Source organism: Anastrepha obliqua, chromosome 3 (assembly GCF_027943255.1).
Source record: "Anastrepha obliqua isolate idAnaObli1 chromosome 3, idAnaObli1_1.0, whole genome shotgun sequence".
NCBI lineage: Eukaryota > Metazoa > Arthropoda > Insecta > Diptera > Tephritidae > Anastrepha > Anastrepha obliqua.
The window spans coordinates 2,438,919-2,461,397 of NC_072894.1; the positions used below are offsets into that span (position 1 = coordinate 2,438,919).

At 36.4% G+C, this 22,479-nt stretch overlaps 1 protein-coding gene across 5 annotated transcripts in view; it reads left to right on the forward strand.

Annotated features, from left to right (window-relative positions):
• LOC129241774 (bumetanide-sensitive sodium-(potassium)-chloride cotransporter) overlaps positions 1 to 22,479 on the forward strand; it is a 39,791-nt gene that overhangs the window by 2,561 nt on the left and 14,751 nt on the right. For all 5 annotated transcript variants that reach the window (XM_054878280.1, XM_054878278.1, XM_054878276.1 and 2 more), the window contains exon 2: positions 21,155 to 21,446. In XM_054878280.1, the coding sequence (XP_054734255.1) occupies positions 21,223 to 21,446 (224 nt within the window). In that variant the 5' untranslated portion in view covers positions 21,155 to 21,222. The remainder of the gene's footprint in view (positions 1 to 21,154; positions 21,447 to 22,479) is intronic.

Here is a 22,479-nt window from a genome sequence, read left to right on the forward strand (position 1 = left end):
GTACCCGTTCCACATACTTAAGCACCTATGCATACAGCCACGCATACAAATGTCGCATAAATCATGAATTAACTTTCCACAATTCCTCAAAATTCGGAAATGAAAATGACCAATGAAATTGACATTGTTTAAACATGTTTACATTTGCACACACAGTTGCAGTTACTTTGTATGTACATACATATGTATGCATGTCTTTTCCGCGCGAATATTTAGTCGGAAATCAAACAAGTAAATCCGCCTACGCGTTTACACAAGTAGCTATTTTATCTCTGAAGCACGAGCGCAGCTACCAAGCCATTAAACCCGCACCCGTCTAAGCTGAAAATAAACTGCTCTCTTTGCTTAATTCTTGGCTGCGCTCGTATGAGGTGCAAAATGATAATTTGCAGACGCTTGAATGAACCTACTTATGCATATACGAGACGTTAGTATGTACATACATACATACATACGTACACATGGATGTGACTCTTCCTGTCGTTCATATGTTTATACATTTATACCCATTTACTGCGAGTAGATCATTAAGTACCAGTTAATCTGTGCACACATATGCATATGTACCTACGTACACCTATTTTCTCAAACCGAACGAATTATTAAAACCGATGACAAAAGTTGGTGTCTTTTGTTTACTTTTGCATATATTCTTCAGCAGGGGTCCTAAATAGAATAATAATAAAAAATACTGAAATACATACTTACGAGAAATAAAATGATTCTAATTGGATATTGGCTTATTGATTTTTGTGCGACCAACATTCGCTAGGACCCGAGTTCCAAATCCACTGTGTGCAAGAAGTATCAAATGATATAAAAGTTTTTTCTAAAAGCGGCCACCTCTCGGCAGGCAATGGCAGACCTCCGAGTGTATTTCTGACACGAAAAGGCTCCTCATAAAAAACCATACACCGTTCGGAGGCAGGATAAAACTGTAGGTGCATCCATGAATCTGCATCAGGACGCACACGACAAATTGGAGGATGGTAGCACCAATTATTATTTGTTATTTACGTTAATACAATAACTTACAAGAGTTTTTTATTTAATTAATATGCATATATGCGAGTATTTGTACCGTACTTTAAGGATACCGTAAAATATACATACATATCTCTCGAAAAAATAAACTTAATAAAAAATAAATTTAATAATTTTGATAATCCCTTCAAAATTTCGCCCAATTTCAGAACAAATAATAATAATACCCCTTCGCCTATAAACGTTTTTTCGATGCCCTTCGTATGTAAACCTAGGAAATTCATTCAAATCCAGTCGTTTTTTTCATATTGTTAATGAACTCAAAAACTTTTCAAAACATTCGTGCTAGTGCTTAGGAGTACATACTGAAAATATAAATAATGAAATTGTAGAAAAATGTATTTTTTATATTATACATTTTTTATTAAAATCCTGAAGTGACTCATTAAAAAATGGTAACTTGCTCGAAAGATTATGGCTTTATAAATAACTAGCGGACCCGACAGACTTCGTTCTGTCAAATAGATTTTGAATGTGGCAGTTTATATTTCGACCTTAAGACGTTTTTACTCTGCTGACCCTCACACACCGCCCTATCATTATGGTGACGGTTCTGTTCAGGAGAATTAAAGAAACTAAAACCCCCAATTGGGATGTTTGCCAGAGGGCCTAAAACTAAGAAGGGAACTTAAGGTTCAAACCTGATTGAAAAATATCCTAAAGGGATAGCGGGAACCTAAAGGTGACAAATATTTATATGGTAAACTGGGTGATTCAATGACAAAACATAGAGATAATTAATTATTTAAAATTATTATTATTAACATAGGGTTAATAACCGATGTAATAAGGAATAATGAAATAAAACGTATATAAGTATTTTTAGTAATCGCTTTATTGTAAGTGAATCATAATTATTAACAAAAATCTGTTTTATTTTTAGTGTAGTGCTTTATGATACACAATGTTTTTTGTTTGATTACCTGGTGAATATACAAACAAATCTGATGGTTTTCCAACACGGGAACAGGCAACATCAGGCCCGACGAGAGGGGGAGGGGGTCGGGTACTTTTTCCCCCGGGCCCGAAGTTTTCAGAGGGGCCCGGACTCAAGACTCACTATAACATAATACGCATTTTGATAAATAAAAAAAATTTGAAGGGGCCCGCATCTCAAGTTTCCCCCGGGGCCCGAATACTCTCTCCACGGGCCTGGGTAACATACAAGTGACCATGTAAGGAACATGGGGTTTCTAGATTAATTACTAATGTGCATCTTTTGGTATTCTTAAAATATGTTTGGATTTGTTCAGCCCTGCAAGATTATTCTTAGAATTTACTTAACTATTTTTATTTATTATTCGTGAATGAAATCATTCCTTAACTCGTTCTGAAACTAAAACAAAAGAAAGAATATTGCGAGGCCAATCAAATCTATAGCTCTTAAATTTTTTTACTTTTCAATTTGGTCGGGTTCCCGATATTATCACTTTTGTGTGAACGCATTAAATCCTCCAACGCGAACACGCACACACACGAACGCGCAATATTTGTATGGGAAAAAGAAAAGGGCTGTTTTAGGGGTTTCCCGGAAATTATTTGAATTTTTCTCACCATACAAACCATCCTTGTACTTCAAGGAACATTTTAAAAAAATAATTGTTAAGATTGGTCCATGCGTTGTTGGGTTATGATTACTAACACATTTTGCCATTCATTTTTATATTATGGATTAATAAATTATAACTTTGTAAATTATAACGGTTTATTAGTATGTAATCACCTAGCTTTATTTATTTATTTATTTAATATTAAATGCTTACTCCTTCTGAATTTTTAGCGTGAGTCTCATCCGAAGGCCATATTTCCTTGATGCGATCAAGTAAATGCTGTCCAATTTTTTCAAAACTTTTCTTTTACTTTTTGGGGTACTGCTCGTTTTCAGGCAGGATATTTAAAAATACCTGAAGACTAGCCTAGTTTAGCATGCCCAAGAAGAATAGACTATGGCCTTTCACTTCCGGCGTTGCTTCTCTTTTGTCTTGTATATAGCTTTTATGATCGAGGTAGCAAATCTGCCTATGTGGAATATCTTAGCATTTTGAAATTCTTTACGTTTCTGAAAAACGAAGATAAGGAAAGAAGCTTTGCCTTATTTAAATTGACAAATTTTATCAATTCAACCATTTAGTAGCCGATATGGTACTTCACTAATCAATTGCTTACCCATTACAGAGTAGCCTTTAGCTTGTAGCCAATAGTAACCTTGACATTGTTTCGGTATTAATACTGATTTCCAAATAAATTAGCAAATCAATACTCCAAAGATATAATTGTCAAAAGTGAGTTTGTGGTGTCTGTTTGTTTAATGGCAAGAGATATATTGCTTTGTTGTCCTCGTTTAGCACTAGTTCCACTTATTTTACTTCTTGATCTAAACACAAAACCAGTGGCCAGCCCAAGGAGAAATTTCTCCAATCTTCGAAATCTTATATTTTAAAAGCAGACCGATATTTAAAAAATGGTGTTGTTGTTTTGGTGATCAAATACTTTTTCCTCTAAAATTCACAATTACACAGTTTAAAATAAATAAATAAATAATTGGCGCGTACACTTCTGTTAGGTGTTTGGCCGAGCTCCTCCTCCTATTTGTGGTGTGCGTCTTGATGTTGTTCCACAAACGGAGGGACCTACAGTTTCAAGCCGACTCCGAACGGCAGATATTTTTATGAGGAGCTTTTTCATGGCAGAAATACACTCGGAGGTTTGCCATTGCCTACCGAGGGGCGACCGCTATTAGAAAAATGTTTTTATTAATTTTGCTTTCACCGAGATTCGAACCAACGTTCGCTCTGTGAATTCCGAGTGGTAATCACGCACCAACCCATTCGGCTAATTACACAGTTTGCATATACAAATTTTGAGAAAAAAACTTGTGAAATGAAAAAAAAATACCTATGTTTTATAAAAAATAGACGCAACAAAAAAGAAATAACGAGTTAGTCACACTATTGAAAACTTTATTCATATAAAATAGACAATTTCCTTTACTTTAATAATATAACTTTTTCGAAGATCTGATCATTGACCCCTAATATTGTAGCAACTGCAGTATAATTTTGCGCAAAAAATGTTGTATACTATTTAAATAGGTAGAATATGCGGATCACGATCATATTTTTACTGTTTTAGTTATTTATATACAGTGCATATGTAAAATAAATTGTAAATATATATATAAATATAGTAATTTGCGATTACACTCTTTTTTGGTGTTTGGCCGAGCTGCCCCTCCTATTTCTGATAAAGTGTCTGACGTGCGTTTTGATGTTGTTCCACAAATAAACCTACAAAAGACTTACAGTTTTAAGCCAAACGAAAGGTAGTTTTTTATGATGACCTTTTTGATAGCAGAAATATACTCGGAGGTTTGTTATTGCCTGCGGAGGGGCGTCGGCTATCATTTGGTGTTTTATGCACAGATACTCGATTTTAATTTTAAATAATTTTTACCAAAGCCACAATTTCGAAAGAACTTCGAATGTCCATATCTCGATTTTGGAGGCTAACTTCGAAAATCGGAGAAATCCAATCCAATTTCTTAAAAAAATTGGTTTGGTCTAATACTCAGCCGAGTTTTGTATAGTGTAATTGATTAAGGCGTTTTTCTAGCTCCCCCTTCAAACTTATGTAGTGTTTTTACTACTCCTTTTAGACGCGGTATTACATTTTGTGTTTCGTCACAGTCGCAAGAAGTGAGAAAAGTTATTCCATTAACCTAGGTGAATCATACGCTTAGTCCGAGTCCGAGTTAGCGTCAAGTGGCGTAGTTGTTGGTTGCTGGTTGCCGTTTGTAATTACAATTCTTTAACGTCAGTCTTTCCTTGCTTGTATTGCATCTAATTTTACATTAAAGAACTCGGCACCTACTCCACTTTAAGATACAAATTGTTTGCTTGTGAGTTTAGTAATCGTAAGCACTTTGATACACAGATCTGTTTCGTAATGAGTACCACAAAATCAAGTATCACTCGTAATTTACTGACTAATTATTTTTCAATTCACAAATATTAGTATGCATGAAGTGTTTTCATTTAAAATTTGGAAATAAAAAATAACTATAATAATTTCGAGAACAAAGGCGAAAATTTCTCTAACTTTTTTCGAACTATTATAAAATAAGCAAAAGCATTAATATCTAATATCCATTCAATTTTATTAAACTCTCAGTGTAATTTAAGTAGAATTTCAATAGACTTCGTAACTGTAGCTAGTTTTTCGTTGCCTCGTGCCGAAAGAGGGGAGGTGGTTGAGCTTGTAAAGCACCCCAAGTTCCGCACCGCAAAACCTGATTGTCTTTACATTCTGCGTTTCCATTGATACTATGAAAATATGCAAACATACATACATATACATATATATAAGCATATGTTTATATGTATGTACATTCGTTTATACATTTAAGACGTTACCTTTCAAATACCGCTTCATACTTTTAATTATATTTTATCAGATAAATATTTATCAGCAAACTTTCGTACGCTGCCGAACTACTGAAAGCAGCAAGACTCTTTTTGTGGGCTTACATCAGATTTCTTACATGAATACGTATACATAAATGTACATATATACATATGTATGTGCGTATGAATATTTTGTTGCTCAATAATAGTAATGAACAAATTTTTTAAGTATACCCCAATGTTACCTTGATCTTCAGTAAGTTTATACTTACATGCATACGCACGTACTTACACAAATACTTATAATAATAGTCAAGTTTATTGTGCCGCATTTTTATTTGGCTGATTTTGGTTCATCGTACCTTATGTAAATATTCATTGTCCAACTTTTCAATACCCTATACCGATTACTTATGAGCACAAAGCATTTTGTTTGCATTTTTCATCAGAACCTATATTCAAATGGAGTAGAGTACCTACTTAGGTTGGTTCTTTTTCTACGGCCACCTAACGCTGTAAAGTGTTTACGAAGCGTAACATTCACCCATCATTTGACGGTGTCTGCAATAAACGATGATGACGCTATAACTAGTGTCATAACTAGTTACGATCTGGCCAAACTGATATAATTTTCCGGTACTCTCATGTAGAGAGCAAGAAAACCTAGACTCATCCCATTAACTCCAACAAGCATTGAAAACCCTAGGTTCGTACTAAATGCAAGAATGATGGAAAAGCAGATGACGCTCTGAGACTTGCTCTGACGTCAGAAACGAAAGAGTACTAATAGGAGGTAAAAATGTAGTATCAAAAACATAAAAAAAAATATTCAAATAAACAGATTTGGGATTGTTTGTGTAAAGTTGTAAAATAAATAAACAAAAATTAATTTATTATGAAAAAATCTTGCCTAAGTGGGCCGCCGCAGCCGAATGGGTTGGTGCGTGACTACCATTCGGAATTCACATAGAGAACGTTGGTTCAAATCTCGGTGAAACACCAAAATTAAGAAAAACATTTTTCTAATAGCGGTCGGCCCTCGGCAGGCAATGGCAAACCTCCGAGTGTATTTCTGCCATGAAAAAGCTCCTCATAAAAATGTCTGTCGTTCGGAGTCGGCTTGAAACTGTAGGTCCCTCCATTTGTGGAACAACATCAAGACGCACACCACAAATACGAGGAGGAGCTCGGCCAAACACCCAAAAAGGGTGTACGCGCCAATTATATATATAAGTGGGAAAATCTGTGTCCGCAATATCTTACTAATTTAATAAAAATATTTCGTTTTGAAGATATTAAAAGAGATTTTGATATAATAATCGATGTAGGATTGCAATGACACCCTAACACATTTGAGTTAGATGAAAATGCTTTTTTATTCCACCAAAACAAAAAACCTATCAAAAATCAAAATTTAATTGACAATAAAACTGCATACGGCCGAATGGGTTGGTGTGTGGGTTGGAGCATTCAGCCCAGGTTGGTTGGAGCATTCAGCCCAGGTTCGAATCTCCGGCACCAAATGATGCGGTCCTGATAGCGGTCGGTCCACGGCAGACAATTGCAAACGAAAAAGCTCCTCATAAAAACCATCTGCAGTTCGGAGGAAAACCACATATAGGAGAACAAGCTAATCTCAGCACCCAAAAAGAGTGTAATCGCCAATTACATACATATAAATTTGTCCAATGGCAGCGTGATCAGCATAACTTAGCACCTATTTGACCAATACGATTCTGCCAAACTCATTTTAGGAGCTGATAATTATTATTACACGCAATATATTCAATAAAATGTATAGCCTAAGCCATTAGCTATAATGACTGCACATCTTCAAGTCATAATTGGTATTAATTTCTGTATTAATTTCATTAAAACTGTTCTCAAATTGGCGGTAAACACAAATAAATTGCCAAATCTTTTTTCGGAGAAGCCTGTTCGTTGAAGCTGTTGATTATCAGCAGTGTAGCCGTGTAGCCGGACCGACGTATTCAACTACAAGCACAAAAGGAAGATTCCTCCATATTACGTTTGCCCTATTCCGTTCTGAATTTGCCTTAGCCTATGCAAGCCTTTTTTCAATGTGCTCCGGAATTTAATTTTTTCTGCACATAAAAGTCCCCAAATTTGGTATTTGGATACAATAACGCGACTTTTTCTAAAAACTTCTTCAGATCTTCTGATCTTGCGTTCGAGAAGTATTTTTTTGGGCCTCGTCTGAAGAAGTCGTCAACGTTTTCACTTTCGGTATACCCTCGGCAGGCAAAGGCAAACCTGTGCCATTGAAAAGTTCCTCATAAAAAATATCTGCCGTTCGAAGTCGGTTTAAAACTGTAGGTCTCTTTATTTGTGGAAGAACATCAAGGCGAATCAATTAAAGGGGGTATCGGCAAATCGCTGATTTGTGTTTTTTCTTTCGCCGTGTCTATGTGGCTGTCAGCTGAGAATAAAACAAGGCGAATTCACCTTTGTCTGAGTTCGGTATACCAGCGAAGCTCATACGGCTTTGCAGAATGACGTTGAGCAACACAACCAGCTCCGTCAAGGTAGGAAATAACCTAGGTTTCAGACAAGGCGATCCACTGTCATGGAGCCTCTTCAACTTGGTGACGGAAGGGGTGCTCCGAAAAGCAGATGTTCATCGTAATGGCACTATCTTCTACAAATGTGTCCAGCTGCTTGCGTACGCCGATTACATTGATATTATCGGCCGCTGTAAGCGAGATGTCACCGCTGCGTTTTCTGCTATCGAAAAGGAATCATTACGAGAGGGTCTGGCGGTCAACGAGGGTAAAACAAAGTATATGCTGTCTACAACGCGGAACACACGGCGTGTTGGAACGCACGTCATTGCGGATAACTATACCTTCGAAGTTGGGCCAGAATTTATTTATCTTGGCACCGCCGTTAACAGCAACAACGATATCAGCCTGGAGATCAAACGGAGAATCACTCTTGCTAATAGATGTTATTATGGGCTAAGTAAGCAATTGAGTAGTCGAGCCCTCTCTCGCATGACCAAACTGACACTTTACAAGACGCTCATCATACGCGTGTTGCTTTACGGCGCAGAGGCATGGGTAGTGTCACAAAGCGATGCAGCCGCTCTTGGGGTGTTCGAGAGAAAAGTTCTTCGTAAGATTTTCGGTCCTGTGCGCGTTGGCGAAGACTACCGTTCTATGAGCTCTACGCCGACATTGGCGTAGTTCAACGCATCGCCATCCAACGCCTGCATTGGCTAGGGCATGTCGTGCGTATGGATGAAGAAGCTCCAGCAAAGAAGGTGTTCGAGGGCGAAGTCCAAGGGAGCCGACGCAGAGGAAGGACATTGCTCCACGTGGAGGAAACTCTATGCTCGCTTGGTGTACAGAATTGGAGAAGGCGCGCGCGGAGCAGAGGCGCCTGGAGAGAGCTAGTGTAACGGTGTAACTCGGTAACGGGTTATTATGGTCACCTAAGTAAAGAATTCATCTTTTGTTTTCTACTTTGCCAATACTTCGCTGTTGTTGGTCTACTGCCACTACCTTTATTAAATGCGCCTTGGATTATGAACAACAGTTGATTCAAAATGCTCCGGTTGCTTAATGGTAGTATGCGTAAGTTTTCAACTAATTTCCATTTGAAAGGGGGAACAATTTATCTTTACACACATAAATGCGAAATCATAGTATTTAGGGCATGATAAAGACATATTTTAATAATTCTTAATGATCTAAACGGCGCAGAAAGACTAAATACGTAACCTTAATCTTAATTTGGCGGTCGTCGTAGCAGAATAGTTTATGTGTGACTATCACGCGGAGTACGTAGGTTCGAATCTCCGTGAAGCACTAAAATAAAGAAACATTTTTTTCTCATAGCGGTCGCCACTGGTTAGGTGATGTCAACTCTTCGAATGTATTTCTGTCATGGAAAAGCTCCTCATAAAAAATATCTGCCATTCGGAGTCGGCTTAAAACTGTAGCCCCGTCGAGACGCACACCACAAATAGGAGAAGGAGCTTGGCCAAAAACCTAGCAGAAGTATGTGCGCCAATTATTTATTTATTTTTGCAATCTTAATTTGCTTACTTTTCTCTCTTCTGCTGTTCTTAATTTTCAAAGCTAATAGGGGGAAAAAAATATTTGAAAGTAATTCATTTGCAAGCTGACATTAGAATATAATAGATTTGTGTCAAACCTGGTTCTTACTAAAACATAGTACTAAATTGACTATGGCGGTAGAGAAAATAAACCCAGTTCTGCAAATTTAGTGCCAGTTTAATAACCTAGTTTTAAAGCGTGACTATGATTATGCACCATTTCGTTTAACTGTTGCTACGCAAAATATAAATTTTGTATTTGTAAAGAATATTCATGAATGCAAGAGGCAAAGTCATTTGATGAGGAGTATCGAATTTTATACCCGAGTATTTTGCTTAACAATTATCGTACTCAATTTGTTTTATTTGCAAAAATTGTCTACAAACATACTTATATACAAATGGACGTAGACACAAAGTATGTATGTATATCCTTTATTGGGTGCCTATTACACGTGAGTGACGCCTGCACTGAATGAATAGTCCCGATTCATGCCATCGTGCACTGCATGTCACAAGCGCTCATCGATTGATCAAAGATTAGAATTAAAGTAGGTTAATGTTGTCACTATGGTCACTATGGTCACTATGGTTCTTTGGAGAATGATTGGTATGATGAATGATGACGGAATACTTTAAAGCCGGCAAAGACCGCGTGACATTAAATTTCTGCGCACGGTGGGATGACACACGTCTCTTGTCGCATATGTAGAGTCGCGCAGTCTCTAAGTCCACATTTACTTGTACTATATATTTATCGAGGTACATAGAGGCAGCTATCTAGATACATATCTGCATATCGACATACGTAAATACCAGTACAGCCATAATAGGCGGAACTAGTCAGTTAGCAATATTTAAGTGGCGCAAATATATTTACAGTTGCATGTGCTTCTATAGGTTTATCTGCATGGATTTGTAAAGCAGTTACCGCAAAATAATGCTGATTTAGTTGGCAAAAACGTACTAAAGCAACAAAAAGTCAGCTGAATCCCTTAATATTTTAAAGAACGTGCACGGGCACAAACTGACAGTGGAAGGACTTTTAATCATTTAATAAATTAGTCGCACTGCCTGTCTGACTTCATTTGCCAGTTGGCATTTGATTATCGCGCAGAGTTGTCGATAATATAATAATTTAATTCGAACATCTAACTCCTAAAGGAATTATTTTGAAATTACGCGCCATTTATTTTTTGGAACAATTAAACCATTTATGGTAAGATGAATAGCTGTGAAAATTTCCATTCGCTGGGAGATACGGGAAAATAAATATATGGAGAATAAGTAAATTCGTTTACAACCAAACGGCTCTATATTTACATACATACATATGTAGGTATGTATGCATGTATGCACATATTTCAAGTGCTACGATATTTTCCGTCGAGAGTGTTTTTGAAAACACGATTCAAACCGCTTTTATAGTTTCTATACAATTCCTGAAGCGTGAGTGCGATCGAAAACAATGTGGCTAGCTGTCTCAACACTCCCGCCAATTTTTTCTACATTTTTTTTTTATACAATACGAGTGCATACATGTTCATTGAACGTGCAATACTGGTGTCAATATGTACATATTTAAGCTCATTTATAATAAAAAAAAATTTTTTTTTACACTTGAAATATTCTTATAGAAATTTTTTTCGTCATAGATGCGGTCGCCGTAGCCGAATGGTTGGTGTGTGACTACCATTCGGAATTCGGAGAGAACGTAGGTTCGAATCTCCGTAAAACACCAAAATGAAGAAAAAGTTTTTTCGCGGTCGCCCCTCGAGTGTATTTCTGCCATGAAGAAGCTTCTCATAAAAACCATCTGCCATTCGTAGTCGGCTTAAAGCTGTAGGTCCCTCCATTTCTGAAACAACGTCAAGACGCACGCCACAAATAGTCTTCCTCCTATTCGGCCAGACACCCAAAAAGGATATAAGTGCCAATTATATATATATATGAAGGGAATGAACTTGGAATTTCAGATTTTTGTAAACTTTTGTATTGAGTTCGATTTAAATATTAGAAAAAATAGTCACATACTTACAATAGATTTCTGTGCCCGTATAATCTTTCCAATAAACATAAATGAATGGCAAGCATTAACAATAAACATACATACATACCTTTTTCCATTATTCATCGGTGCATGTGTGTATGTAAGTTCCTAAGTGAGTTTGCTAAGTATTCATAGTTTGCACACACACATACGCAAGTAATTTAGTGTCCCATCTATACTTTTGCTGCTAATTTTTATAAACAACTAGCGAAAACCCGCCCGTTCCGCTGGTCGTCTTTAAAAAAACCTAGATTAGTTAATTAAATAAAGCCGAAAAATACTGTGTGTATTTTATAAAAATTCTCGCGCATGAATAATGCTTTGGTATACAATATTCTTCGTTTTTCCATGCGTTATTGAATAAATGAACAATACCGATGGCTTACCAACTCTTGAGCATGAAACATAAAGTTGGCCATGAGAAAAATATGGGTATTCTAAATCAATACCACAAATTAATAAAGTTTGGCCTTGTGACTTATTAATAGTAATCGCGAATGCAAGGAACAGGAAATTGAAGGCGTTTGAATTCAAACGGCATATCGGATGGTATCATTGGTATTCGCGGTATTAAAACGTCTTCACTAGAGTATTTTCCATTCAAAATTGTTGCTTCAATGACGTTATTCATCAATCTCTTAACTGTTAATCGAGTGCCATTACATAGTCGTGGTTGATTTATGTTTCTCAACATAATAATCGGTGCTCCTATTTTCAAGTTTAGCATGTGTGGCGGTAATCTAGGTAAATCAAAGGAATTCAAAAATTCAGTGGGATAATTTACAATATCATCTTGATTTGTAACAGTGTCAACGGATCGATATGTTTGTTCTGGACTTGGTATGTTAGCCAAAATAGCCGCATTCATTTTATTCACATCTTTATTTTTGCCAGCCATGATGGCTCGTTCACTAAGCTAATCATAATTTTTGTAATTTTTAGGCAAATTTGGGAAAATACTTTAAATTAACTGACTTTCGTTTGACTTATTTGACAAAAGTTTGGTTGTAAAGTTATTAAGCCAGTTAAATTATCGACAGGAACTTTGCCATTTCCAATATCCAATAAAAAATTCAGCAACTGATGGATCATTTTGCATTGGAACACGTACATTTGTAGTTAGTTTGAGTGTTTGAACATGTCTCCACAAATATGATGATTTCAAATATGCAGCCAATTCATCTGCTACAGTTGCTCGAGGAATAACAGGCAGTGTTTGTCTAAAATCACCTGCCAGCAGCACTAAGGCACGACCAAACATTTCATTTTTACTACGTAAATCTCGTAATGCCCTATCAAGCGCTTCCAGTGACTTTTTATGTGCCATCGTGCACTCACTTAGCGGGTCCCCAAAGGGAGCCACTTAAATAAAGAAATCTCGTAAATTTCTTCATACCAAAATGTCGCCGGAATAGGCCTTGGCTCTGATAGTTGGTGTCAAATTGAGCACTAGCCAATATGAAACAATAAGCGAACGCAACGAAAGTATTGTCGGTTATACAATATATAATATAAGTAAATAAAGATGCCATAAATAGATTTCTAATATCGTCTAACCAGCTTGCTTCCCACTGAACCAACTATCAACTATGTAGGTATGTCCTGAAAATCAACTTAGAAATTAATGTGCTGATTGTGAGGAAAGCGAAGAAGAAAGTGATGATGATATATTTAATGATGTGGTAAATGTTTTAAACACATAAAAAAAATTAAGAACGCACTGACCGAATTGGATGAGTTTTGATTTTGTTTGCCATAATACAAGAATGGCTTGGGAAAGGAAAAACTTCAAAAGTCATAAACCGGGAAATTGAAAATCAAAACTTCCATAATTTCAATTGCAAAAAGTCAAGAAAGGCTTGACTATGGATATTTTTTTGTTGTAATATATGTACATACACAAGAAAAAATGTATGAAAAATAATAAATAGGTATAGCGCACGGGACATAGTTGCTGTTAGCTTCTGAAGAGCGTATGAGATGAGCTGTGTCCTTGTTTCGAGATATTTAATGAATTGCATTTGAATAAACGAAAAGTAATAAATTACGCAACGTAGGTGGCAAAACGGATACACCTATTTAGTATCATTTTTTTTTTTTAATAACGGAACTCTAAGCTTAAATTTTGCAGATCACGCTTCCATTAGGCAAACTGTATATTTTACATTTATTTACTTTTTAAATTGAAAACAATGCCCCGTTACGCATTACGTATCTTTAATATTATTTTATGCTTTCACAGTTAGTCCTTAGTTTTTCACATAATTTCCGCAAGACTTACGATCACAAATAATTTTGTGTTTAAATTTATTTGCAATTTAAATTGTTTTTAAGTTCCATTTTGTGCTATTTAGCACAACTGTAAAACGTGGTGAGCAAAATTATCGGAGGTGCCAACAAATTGGGTTTTCCTTAATTCAGTTATATTAGTTAATTATTTGGTTTAGATATTGTAAGCTAAGCCACAGAGAAGCAGAAAAAACGCTCTTCTGTAAAATTTGGTTTATGCAACTATAATTTCGCGCTTATGTCCTTAAGTGTATACCTGTATATAAGCACATCTTCCTGTCTTTGAAAAACTTTGAAAATTGTATTGTAGTTCCGTAGCCTTTGTGGCAACTGGCACTAATTCGAGCTTGACAAATTTTATAGTTTAAGCATTTAGAGGCTTTCTAACATCAGTTTCCATTTCTGGTTGTATTTTCGAAACTTTAATGTTGAAGTTTTAACTAATTTATTTTATCATAAACCAAATTGGATATTTTATTGAAACTTCTTGAATCGTGGCATAACCGTTTACTAAAATTCAATAGATGTTTGGCAATCATTTATTATTTAAATATAATATCACGTCGTTATGGTAACAAGAAAATTATTTTCTTCGAGACGCCATTGTTATAATGTTAGGTTAGGTTTGGTTAAGTTATACTGGCTGGCCGAAGACACGCAATGACCATTTTGGTCCATAGCAATACCAGATCGGAGTCCTATTTGCCTGAGTCCGCGTTCTGTTTGCGAATATTGGGAGCGGCTCAAGCTCCAGTTCAGGGATTCATTCTAGTTTTTCAAAATTGAGAGCACCTAGATGGCATAGAGAGTCAGATAGCAGTATAGGAGATGTTTCAGGGTTTCCCTTGTACCCAGCTTATTTCCTCAAGTCTCGTTAAGAGTTAGATTTACCTTGTAAGCATGCGCTGCAACTACTTATAGTGAGTGCCCTGTTAGTACACCAACTAAAGTTCTACAGCTCCTTCTATCGATCGATATAACCGATTCAGTATACCTTGCTGATGATGCGTGTTTACGTATGATCCTAGCAACTTTGCAATTGGTTAAGCTAAGCCATCTGTTTTTTAATTGTAACCTTGCATTCAGGGACATTTTTGAATAATATACAGTATGATTTGACCACTTTTATAGCCTCCGGCTTTCCAAAACTCGTAACTGGAACCATATAGTCAATCGGTGTTAGGTTGATGATAGTCTCAAGAGCTGCCGTTGGAGTTAATTTCATTCCATTGATTGCCATAATGTGCATATGAATGACAACTTTTTGCCATACATTATTTAATTCATTATTAATTATTTTATGGTTTTTTCAACAAGAATTCGCCAAATTTTCTTTTATAAAAAATGCCTTGACCGTTTGTGCGATGTTGAAAATTACACAGCTAACTTTTTTGCACTCTTACAAAGGTTCTGCGCTGCGAAGATCCTACGTTACTTTCCTCTCACGAGCTTTTAGTCGAACATGTTTCGTCTAACGAATACGAATATATATTTTGGATAAATCGATTTAGAGAAAATAAAGAGAAAGTGGGTATACTTTACATGTTTTTGGGGACATGTGAATATATTCCTCTAAAACATATTCATTATTGAATAGGCAACTTCAAGAGCATGGATGTGGAGTTTTGTGAGCTTTCACAGTTGCTGCGAATAGTGAAGACAACACCAGTGAAGTTAATACCAATTGGTAAAAAATATGCACCGAATTTCAAAATGCCGAGTGTTTAATGAATTTAACACTAGAACTACCACCAGTTGTTATATTTTTTCTAACAAACCGGTGCGATATTTAGTTGGTAAAATATAAAAATTGATAGTAAAGTTTTAATTAAAATAAAATATATTTTATTATAATATTGCAGGCGTAAGTAGTAATATTATTTGTTTTTTATTTATATATTGGGAGGTTGAATTAGTTTTAAAGGTTTTTTTCGAAGATTTGGGGCTTTATTGTGAAAAAACGGTACAAAATATTTTATTCGAAGTATTGGCCATCGCTAGCTACAACTTTCGCCCATCTTTCGGGCAATTTCCGGATGCCGAAATTCTGGCCGCTGCTTGGCTATCCATGACTCAACCCATATTTTGGTAGCCTCGTACGAGGAGAACCGCTGGTCCGCCAAATCGAGACTCATATGCCGGAACAAATGATAATCGGAGGGAGCTATGTCTGGACTATACAGCGGGTGGGGTAACACTTCCCAGCCAAGCGTTCCAAGGTATTTTTTGACAGGTTGAGCAACATGCGGCCGAGCGTTGTCATGTTGCAAAATAACCTTGTCGTTCCTTTTTACCGTTTCCGGCCGTTTTTCTTTCAATGCCCGACTTAAACGCATCAATTGCAGTCGGTAACGATCCCCCGTGATTGTTTCGCCCGGTTGGAGCAGCTCAAAATATACGACGCCGACCTGATCCCACCAAATGCAGAGCATGATTTTCTTGCCGTGAATATTCTGCTTGGCCGTCGACGTTGATGCGTGACCGGGCAAACCCCATGATTTTTTGCGTTTTGGGTTATCGTAGTGGATCCATTTTTCGTCGCCAGTCACCACCCGATGCAAAAAACCCTTCCGATTTTGTCGCTCGATCAGCAATTCGCACGTAAAAAATCGCCGTTCGACGTCGCGCAGCTTCAACTCGTACGGGACCCAATGTCCTTGCTTTTGGATCATTCGCATCGCTTTTAGACGCTTGCAAACGGTTGATTTATCAACGCCCAATGATTCAGCAAGCTCTTCTTGGGTTTGGCACGAGTCCTCGTTTACCAATTCCCCCAACTCCGCGTCCTCGAACTTTTTGGGCTGGCCAAGACGCTCCTTGTCTTCGGTGTGAAAATCACCACTTTTGAATCGTCGAAACCAGTACTCACATGTTGAAATCGACGGAGTATGGTCTGGGTAGGCCTCCTGCAGCAATTCACGGGCTTGGGCTGTATTTTTTTTTTCAAATTGAAGCAGAAAAGCAAAGCTTCACGCAAATTGCGTTTCGACGGCACGAAAGTTGACATACTCGGAGCACGAAAACACTGCGTTGTTTATACTTCAGCGAAATGACAGATACTGATAAACAAAGCCTAGGGATGAGGCTTTGTCATGAATATATATTCAGTATTGCCAACGCGATAAAGTGATAAATAGCGCCATCTGTGTGTCACCTTTAAAACTAATTCAACCTCCTAATATTTATGGGGCATTCTTTCTGAACGTGAGACCCCCTGCCCCCAGAATAGATTTTGACGAAAAGAAGTCTATGAGGGCTTAAAATGTAGGTAATTATGTTTACTTTCGAAAGCAAAGTGGCACTTCTTGAAATTCAAAATGGCGGATCCAATATGGCGCAATTTTGCAGTTCGTGCATCAGATTTATGCTATGAACTGATGATAAAAAATGTGATGAATAATCAGTGACCAATAAAAATAAATAATTAACTTGGAAATATGTAAAATTAAATCCAATGCAACAATTTTACTTAAAAATAAATAAAGAAAACACGAAATAGCATAAATCTGATGCACGAACTGCAAAATTGCGCCATATTGAATCCGCCATATTGGAACCGCCATTTTGAATTTCAAGAAGTGCCACTTTGCTTTCGAAAGTAAACATAATTACCTACATTTTAAGCCCTCATAGACTTCTTTTCGTCAAAATCTATTCTGGGGGCAGGGGGTCTCACGTTCAGAAAGAATGCCCCTTATATATTATATATATACCCCTTTTGGGTTTTTGGCCGAGCTCCTCCTCCTATTTGTGGCGTGCGTCTTGATGTTGTTCCTCAAATTGAGGAATCTACAGTTTCAAGCCGACTCCGAATGGCAGATATTTTTTATGAGGAGCTTTTTGATGGCAGAAATACATTCGGAGGTTTACCATTGCTTGCCGAGAGGCGACCGCTATTAGAAAAACTTTTTCTTCATTTTGGTCTTTCATTCTAACCTACGTTTTCTCTGAATTCCCATTCGGCTACTGTTTTTTATTTAGGATTGGTTATTATTTGTAACCCCCATTTACATTTAATACATACATACATGTTTTTTTACTACCAACACATATGTATATTCGTAATTTTATTTTGATTACAGAAACTTAATTATTTGACAAGTTTTTCTTATATTAGAGCTTTCAGGAATGTTTCAGATGTTATCCAAGTTTTTTTGAGTTCACACTATATCTTCTGGTCATTAGATCTGTCTTATTAAGAAATACCTTCTACTCAAATATGAACGAGACGTTATCAATAAAACGGTCCGCGGATGACATATGGGAAAAATAAACTTTTTGTTTTTTGGTAGGACTGTTATAAGCTTACATGGCAAATTTCAGCGTCATATGTCACATAGTTTGTTTTCTGTGCTACTGTAAACAAGTCAAGCTCGAGTGTGTTCTTCGAATTCTCTTTTATGACTTCAATTGTCTCAAAATGTTTTCCACGGAGCGGCAACTTGAGCTTGGGAAACAGGAAAGAGTCACATGAAGCCATATCAGGCGAATACGGTGCTTGCGGAACGATATTAACATTATTTTTGTTCAAATAATCGCGAACAAGACGTGATGTGTGAGCTGGTGCATTATCGTGATGCAAGAACCATGACTTGTTGTCCCACAATTCCTTCCTTTTAAGACGAATGTTCTCGCGCAAACGCTTTAAAACGTCTAAATAATATTCAGCGTTAACCGATCGGCCTTGCGGAAGTAACTCCGGGTGCACCACACCTTCGTAATCGAAAAAAAACCTTAATTTTTGAGCGACTTTGGCGTGGTTTTTTGGGTTTATGTACGGCCCTCTTTGAACGATTTGTACCACTGGAAAACACGTGTACGCGATAGAGCAGAGTCCCCATAGGTTGTCTGCAACATTTTTAAGGCGTCTGAAGCCGAAATTTTGTTGGAATAACAAAATTTCAAACAAATTCTTTGTTCAACTTGAATTTCCATCGTTAAATTCCAAGAACACACTCGAGCTTGACTTGTTTACAGTAGCACAGAAAACAAACTATGTGACATATGACGCTGAAATTTGCCATGTAAGCTTATAACAGTCCTACCAAACAAAAAAAAAATTTTTTTCCCATATGTCATCCGCGGACCGTTTTATTGAGTAGAAGGTATAATGGCTTTTTGGTATTTTTTTCTGTCTTATTCAATTTGGACTGAATTATGTTTTGTATTCAATAGAAGTACTTCATTAAATGGCTTACTTTTACATACCGTCAAAGAACTGTTATCGGTTTTATGAATTTACGAACCCAAAGCGAGATAAATTATCTTTTTTCTTTGCTTAATCAGCGTCGGGAGTTTTCTTTTACATATTTCCATTATTTGTTCCAACTAAAGTAGTCCGATTTTCTAATAATTTTGATGTCGGTTATTTTCTGGTTATTAAGGTAATTTCAGGAAAACAAACTCACTCACTGAAATTGAGGACTTCTTGTTTCGTCCTTTGCTTTGTAGATCAGATGCCAACCAACATTTTATTTCAAACTTATCGGGTTTGTTTGGCACGTACAGCGTGAATCGGCATTTCGCTTGGGAGAAAATAATTGTTTATCGATCGTGATATTTGTTCCAGTGCGTAGTAATTTTGACTATTTTCAAAGAATGAATTCCACACATTTGATATCAAAGCAAATTTATTATTTTCCAATCGTAAACTCCGTTTTGTTTATCGAAGCGGTTAACTATTTTCTGTTTGCGTTTTCAATGTACAACAATTACCAAAGATAAAATATAATAAAAATGCATCGGAGAATGCATTGGAAAACCCCGTAATAATATTTTCCGGAAATTTTGATTCGTCGTTGCCGTAGTGGCGACTTGAAGTAATTTTGACCGGTCGGTATACTATTGTATTTATAGGTATTTCATACATATAAAATGATGATCATAAAAGTGGGAAGTCAAAAAAATCTAAAATATTATAAATACATGAAATTAGAAAAAGTCGTAATATTATCATAAAATATTATATTACATGAAATTTAAAGAGAAAATCGTGCGAGCAATTGATGCAACCGGTCATTTTGACCAGTCGGTAGTTCTAGTGTTAAAAATCTTTACTTCGTTATATTTGTTTTACAATGGAACATTTTTATGGTGAAACCTCAGCATGGTAAACTGTTGTAATTTTTTGTGCTTCAGCTAATACGTGACAGTACTTGCAAAAGTCATGAAAATGTGAAGCGAATTATCTACATACGTATGTATTTGTACAAGTATGTACTGGTAAATGTACCTAATTGCATTCATTATACTCGTATACATGTGTAGATGCATCTAAATACATACATAAGACATGGGCTGAAAAGTCCCGGGCCTAACACATTCACCTTTTTCAGTTAGTACTAATCTTAAAACGTTTCATTAGTTCGCGAGTTATTGTGCTAAGAGTAACGCTACTTTTGTTATTTTCAAAACAATGGATCAAAAAGAATTTAGTGTTTTACTTTTACACTGCTTCTTGATGGGGACTGCTCAAGCGAAGCAATAGCTTCTAAAGTGTTATGGGGACTCTGCTCCATCAGAAACAACGATAAAATGTACATGTAAAAAATGTACAATAAAAAACAAGGGTTTACTAACTTCAAATATGGTTGTAGAGACATCGATGATGCACAACGCAGTGGACATCCAAATAAGACGGCAACAGCAGAAAACATCAAAAAATACACAAAATCGTTTTGAATGATCGCAAAGTGAAGTTGCGTGAGTTAGCTGATATCATAAAGATATCTAAAGAACGTGTTGACTTTATATTGCATGAGCATTTGACTATGAGAAAGCTCTCTTCAAAGTGAGTGTCGCGTTCGCTCACTTTCAAGACAACTCACCGTGTCACAAGCCAATCAAAACAATGGCAAAACTACATGAATTGAACTTCGAATTGCTTCCACATCCGACGCATTCACCAGATTTGGCTCTCAGCGACTATTGGCTGTTTGCAGACCTAAAAAATGCTCGCCGGTAAGAAATTTCGCTCGAATGAAGAGGTTATAACTGAAACTGAGGCCTACTTTGATGCAAAATGTAAATCGTTCTACAAAAGTGGTATTGAAATGTTAGAGCGGTGCTGGAATGATTGCCTCATTCCTGATGGAAATTACGTTGATGAATAAAACAATTTTGAGCAAAAAAAAACGTGTTTTCTTTGATAGGACTGGGACTTTTCAGCCCATGTGTTACATATACATACATAATATATAAACGCTGAGTGTTTGTGTGAATTCAAAGCTTTTGCGATTAAAACTTAACATTATTTGTTCACATAAAATATATTTATTGTCCTTTCAGATATTTAATCGTCTATCGAATATAATCGCTACTTGATCAGGGAGTAAAAACCTACTTTTAAGAAAAATATGTCTGATTCCTTTACTTTCGAAATGAGTTCAGCGGAACGTCCAGTAAATCGCTTCCAAGTGAATCCTGTGAGTCATAAAGTGAATGAGAACATACAAGTAAATGTGCCACAAGAGGTCTATCGTCGTTTAGTAAACAACGACGGGGAAACATTAGAAGACGATACATTCAATGAAGATGCTACAGAAATCTTAAATAAACAAAATCTGCAGCGAACACAAAGGTAAGATTAAATAAAATTTCAGCCAGGTGAAACCGAAAGAAAGTGGCTTGGAGACATCCTTTTGGTATCGAAGAAGACGACATGCCCTTAATGTGGAATAATTCAGATATGATTTTCTTTTATTATGTGAATTGTAGAAAACGGGAGGCATTGAAATACAGTGAAGCTACATAGTTAGAAGAATTCAGCAGTAAAATTACTACAGCCATGAAATTTGAAGTGTTTTCAAAAATAGATTCAATAGTTAATCGGTGAATGCTTACGTCTAGTTGTGTCTTTAGCATTCATAATGCAAAGTTAATTTATATTTTTTGTCTTTTTATAGAAATTTTATTTTATTTAAAGGTTTAATTCTAAAGGTTTTTCTATAGCCCAAATTCGTACTACAGTCATCGACAGACGATAAGTCATCTGTAAAGAAATATCCCATGTATCGGGTGTTTTTAAGAGCTTCACAACACAGAACTGAAGTATTGTTGGAATGATTCTTGTATATTATAATCCGGTAGATAATTTTGACGCATGGCGTCAATGGTGGCTTGAATAGTGCCATAAATCGATTCTTAAGTGCGCTGTATGGCAAGTTGCTCCATCTTGTTGAAACCAAATATCGCCGATGTTTAGCTGATTAATTTTTGGAAACAAAAATTAAGTAGAATGGCGCTCGCCATTCACCTGAACGGCAGCTCCTTTCGATAGAAATTAAGACCGATGATGTAGCCATCGTATAAATCGCAGATAAAATGGACCAAGTGTTCTGTGAACTTCGCAAACAGACTAATTTTTTTCAAAATAAATTTATACAGTTTGGAAGCTTTGTTCTGGCTTTGCTTAATATTAGTCTAAACTGCACCGGCTCAAGCATTGCATCTGATGAACTCAATATCCGGTAATTTTTCCAACATTTGCCGCCTTATTTCGTTATTAACAAGAAAGATGTAAGCGCACTTCGAGTCAAGTTCACTAACTCCAATCATGCATTTTTTTTTTTTTTGTAGCTGCCAAAAAGACGAACAAATTCTAGGTCGAAGTT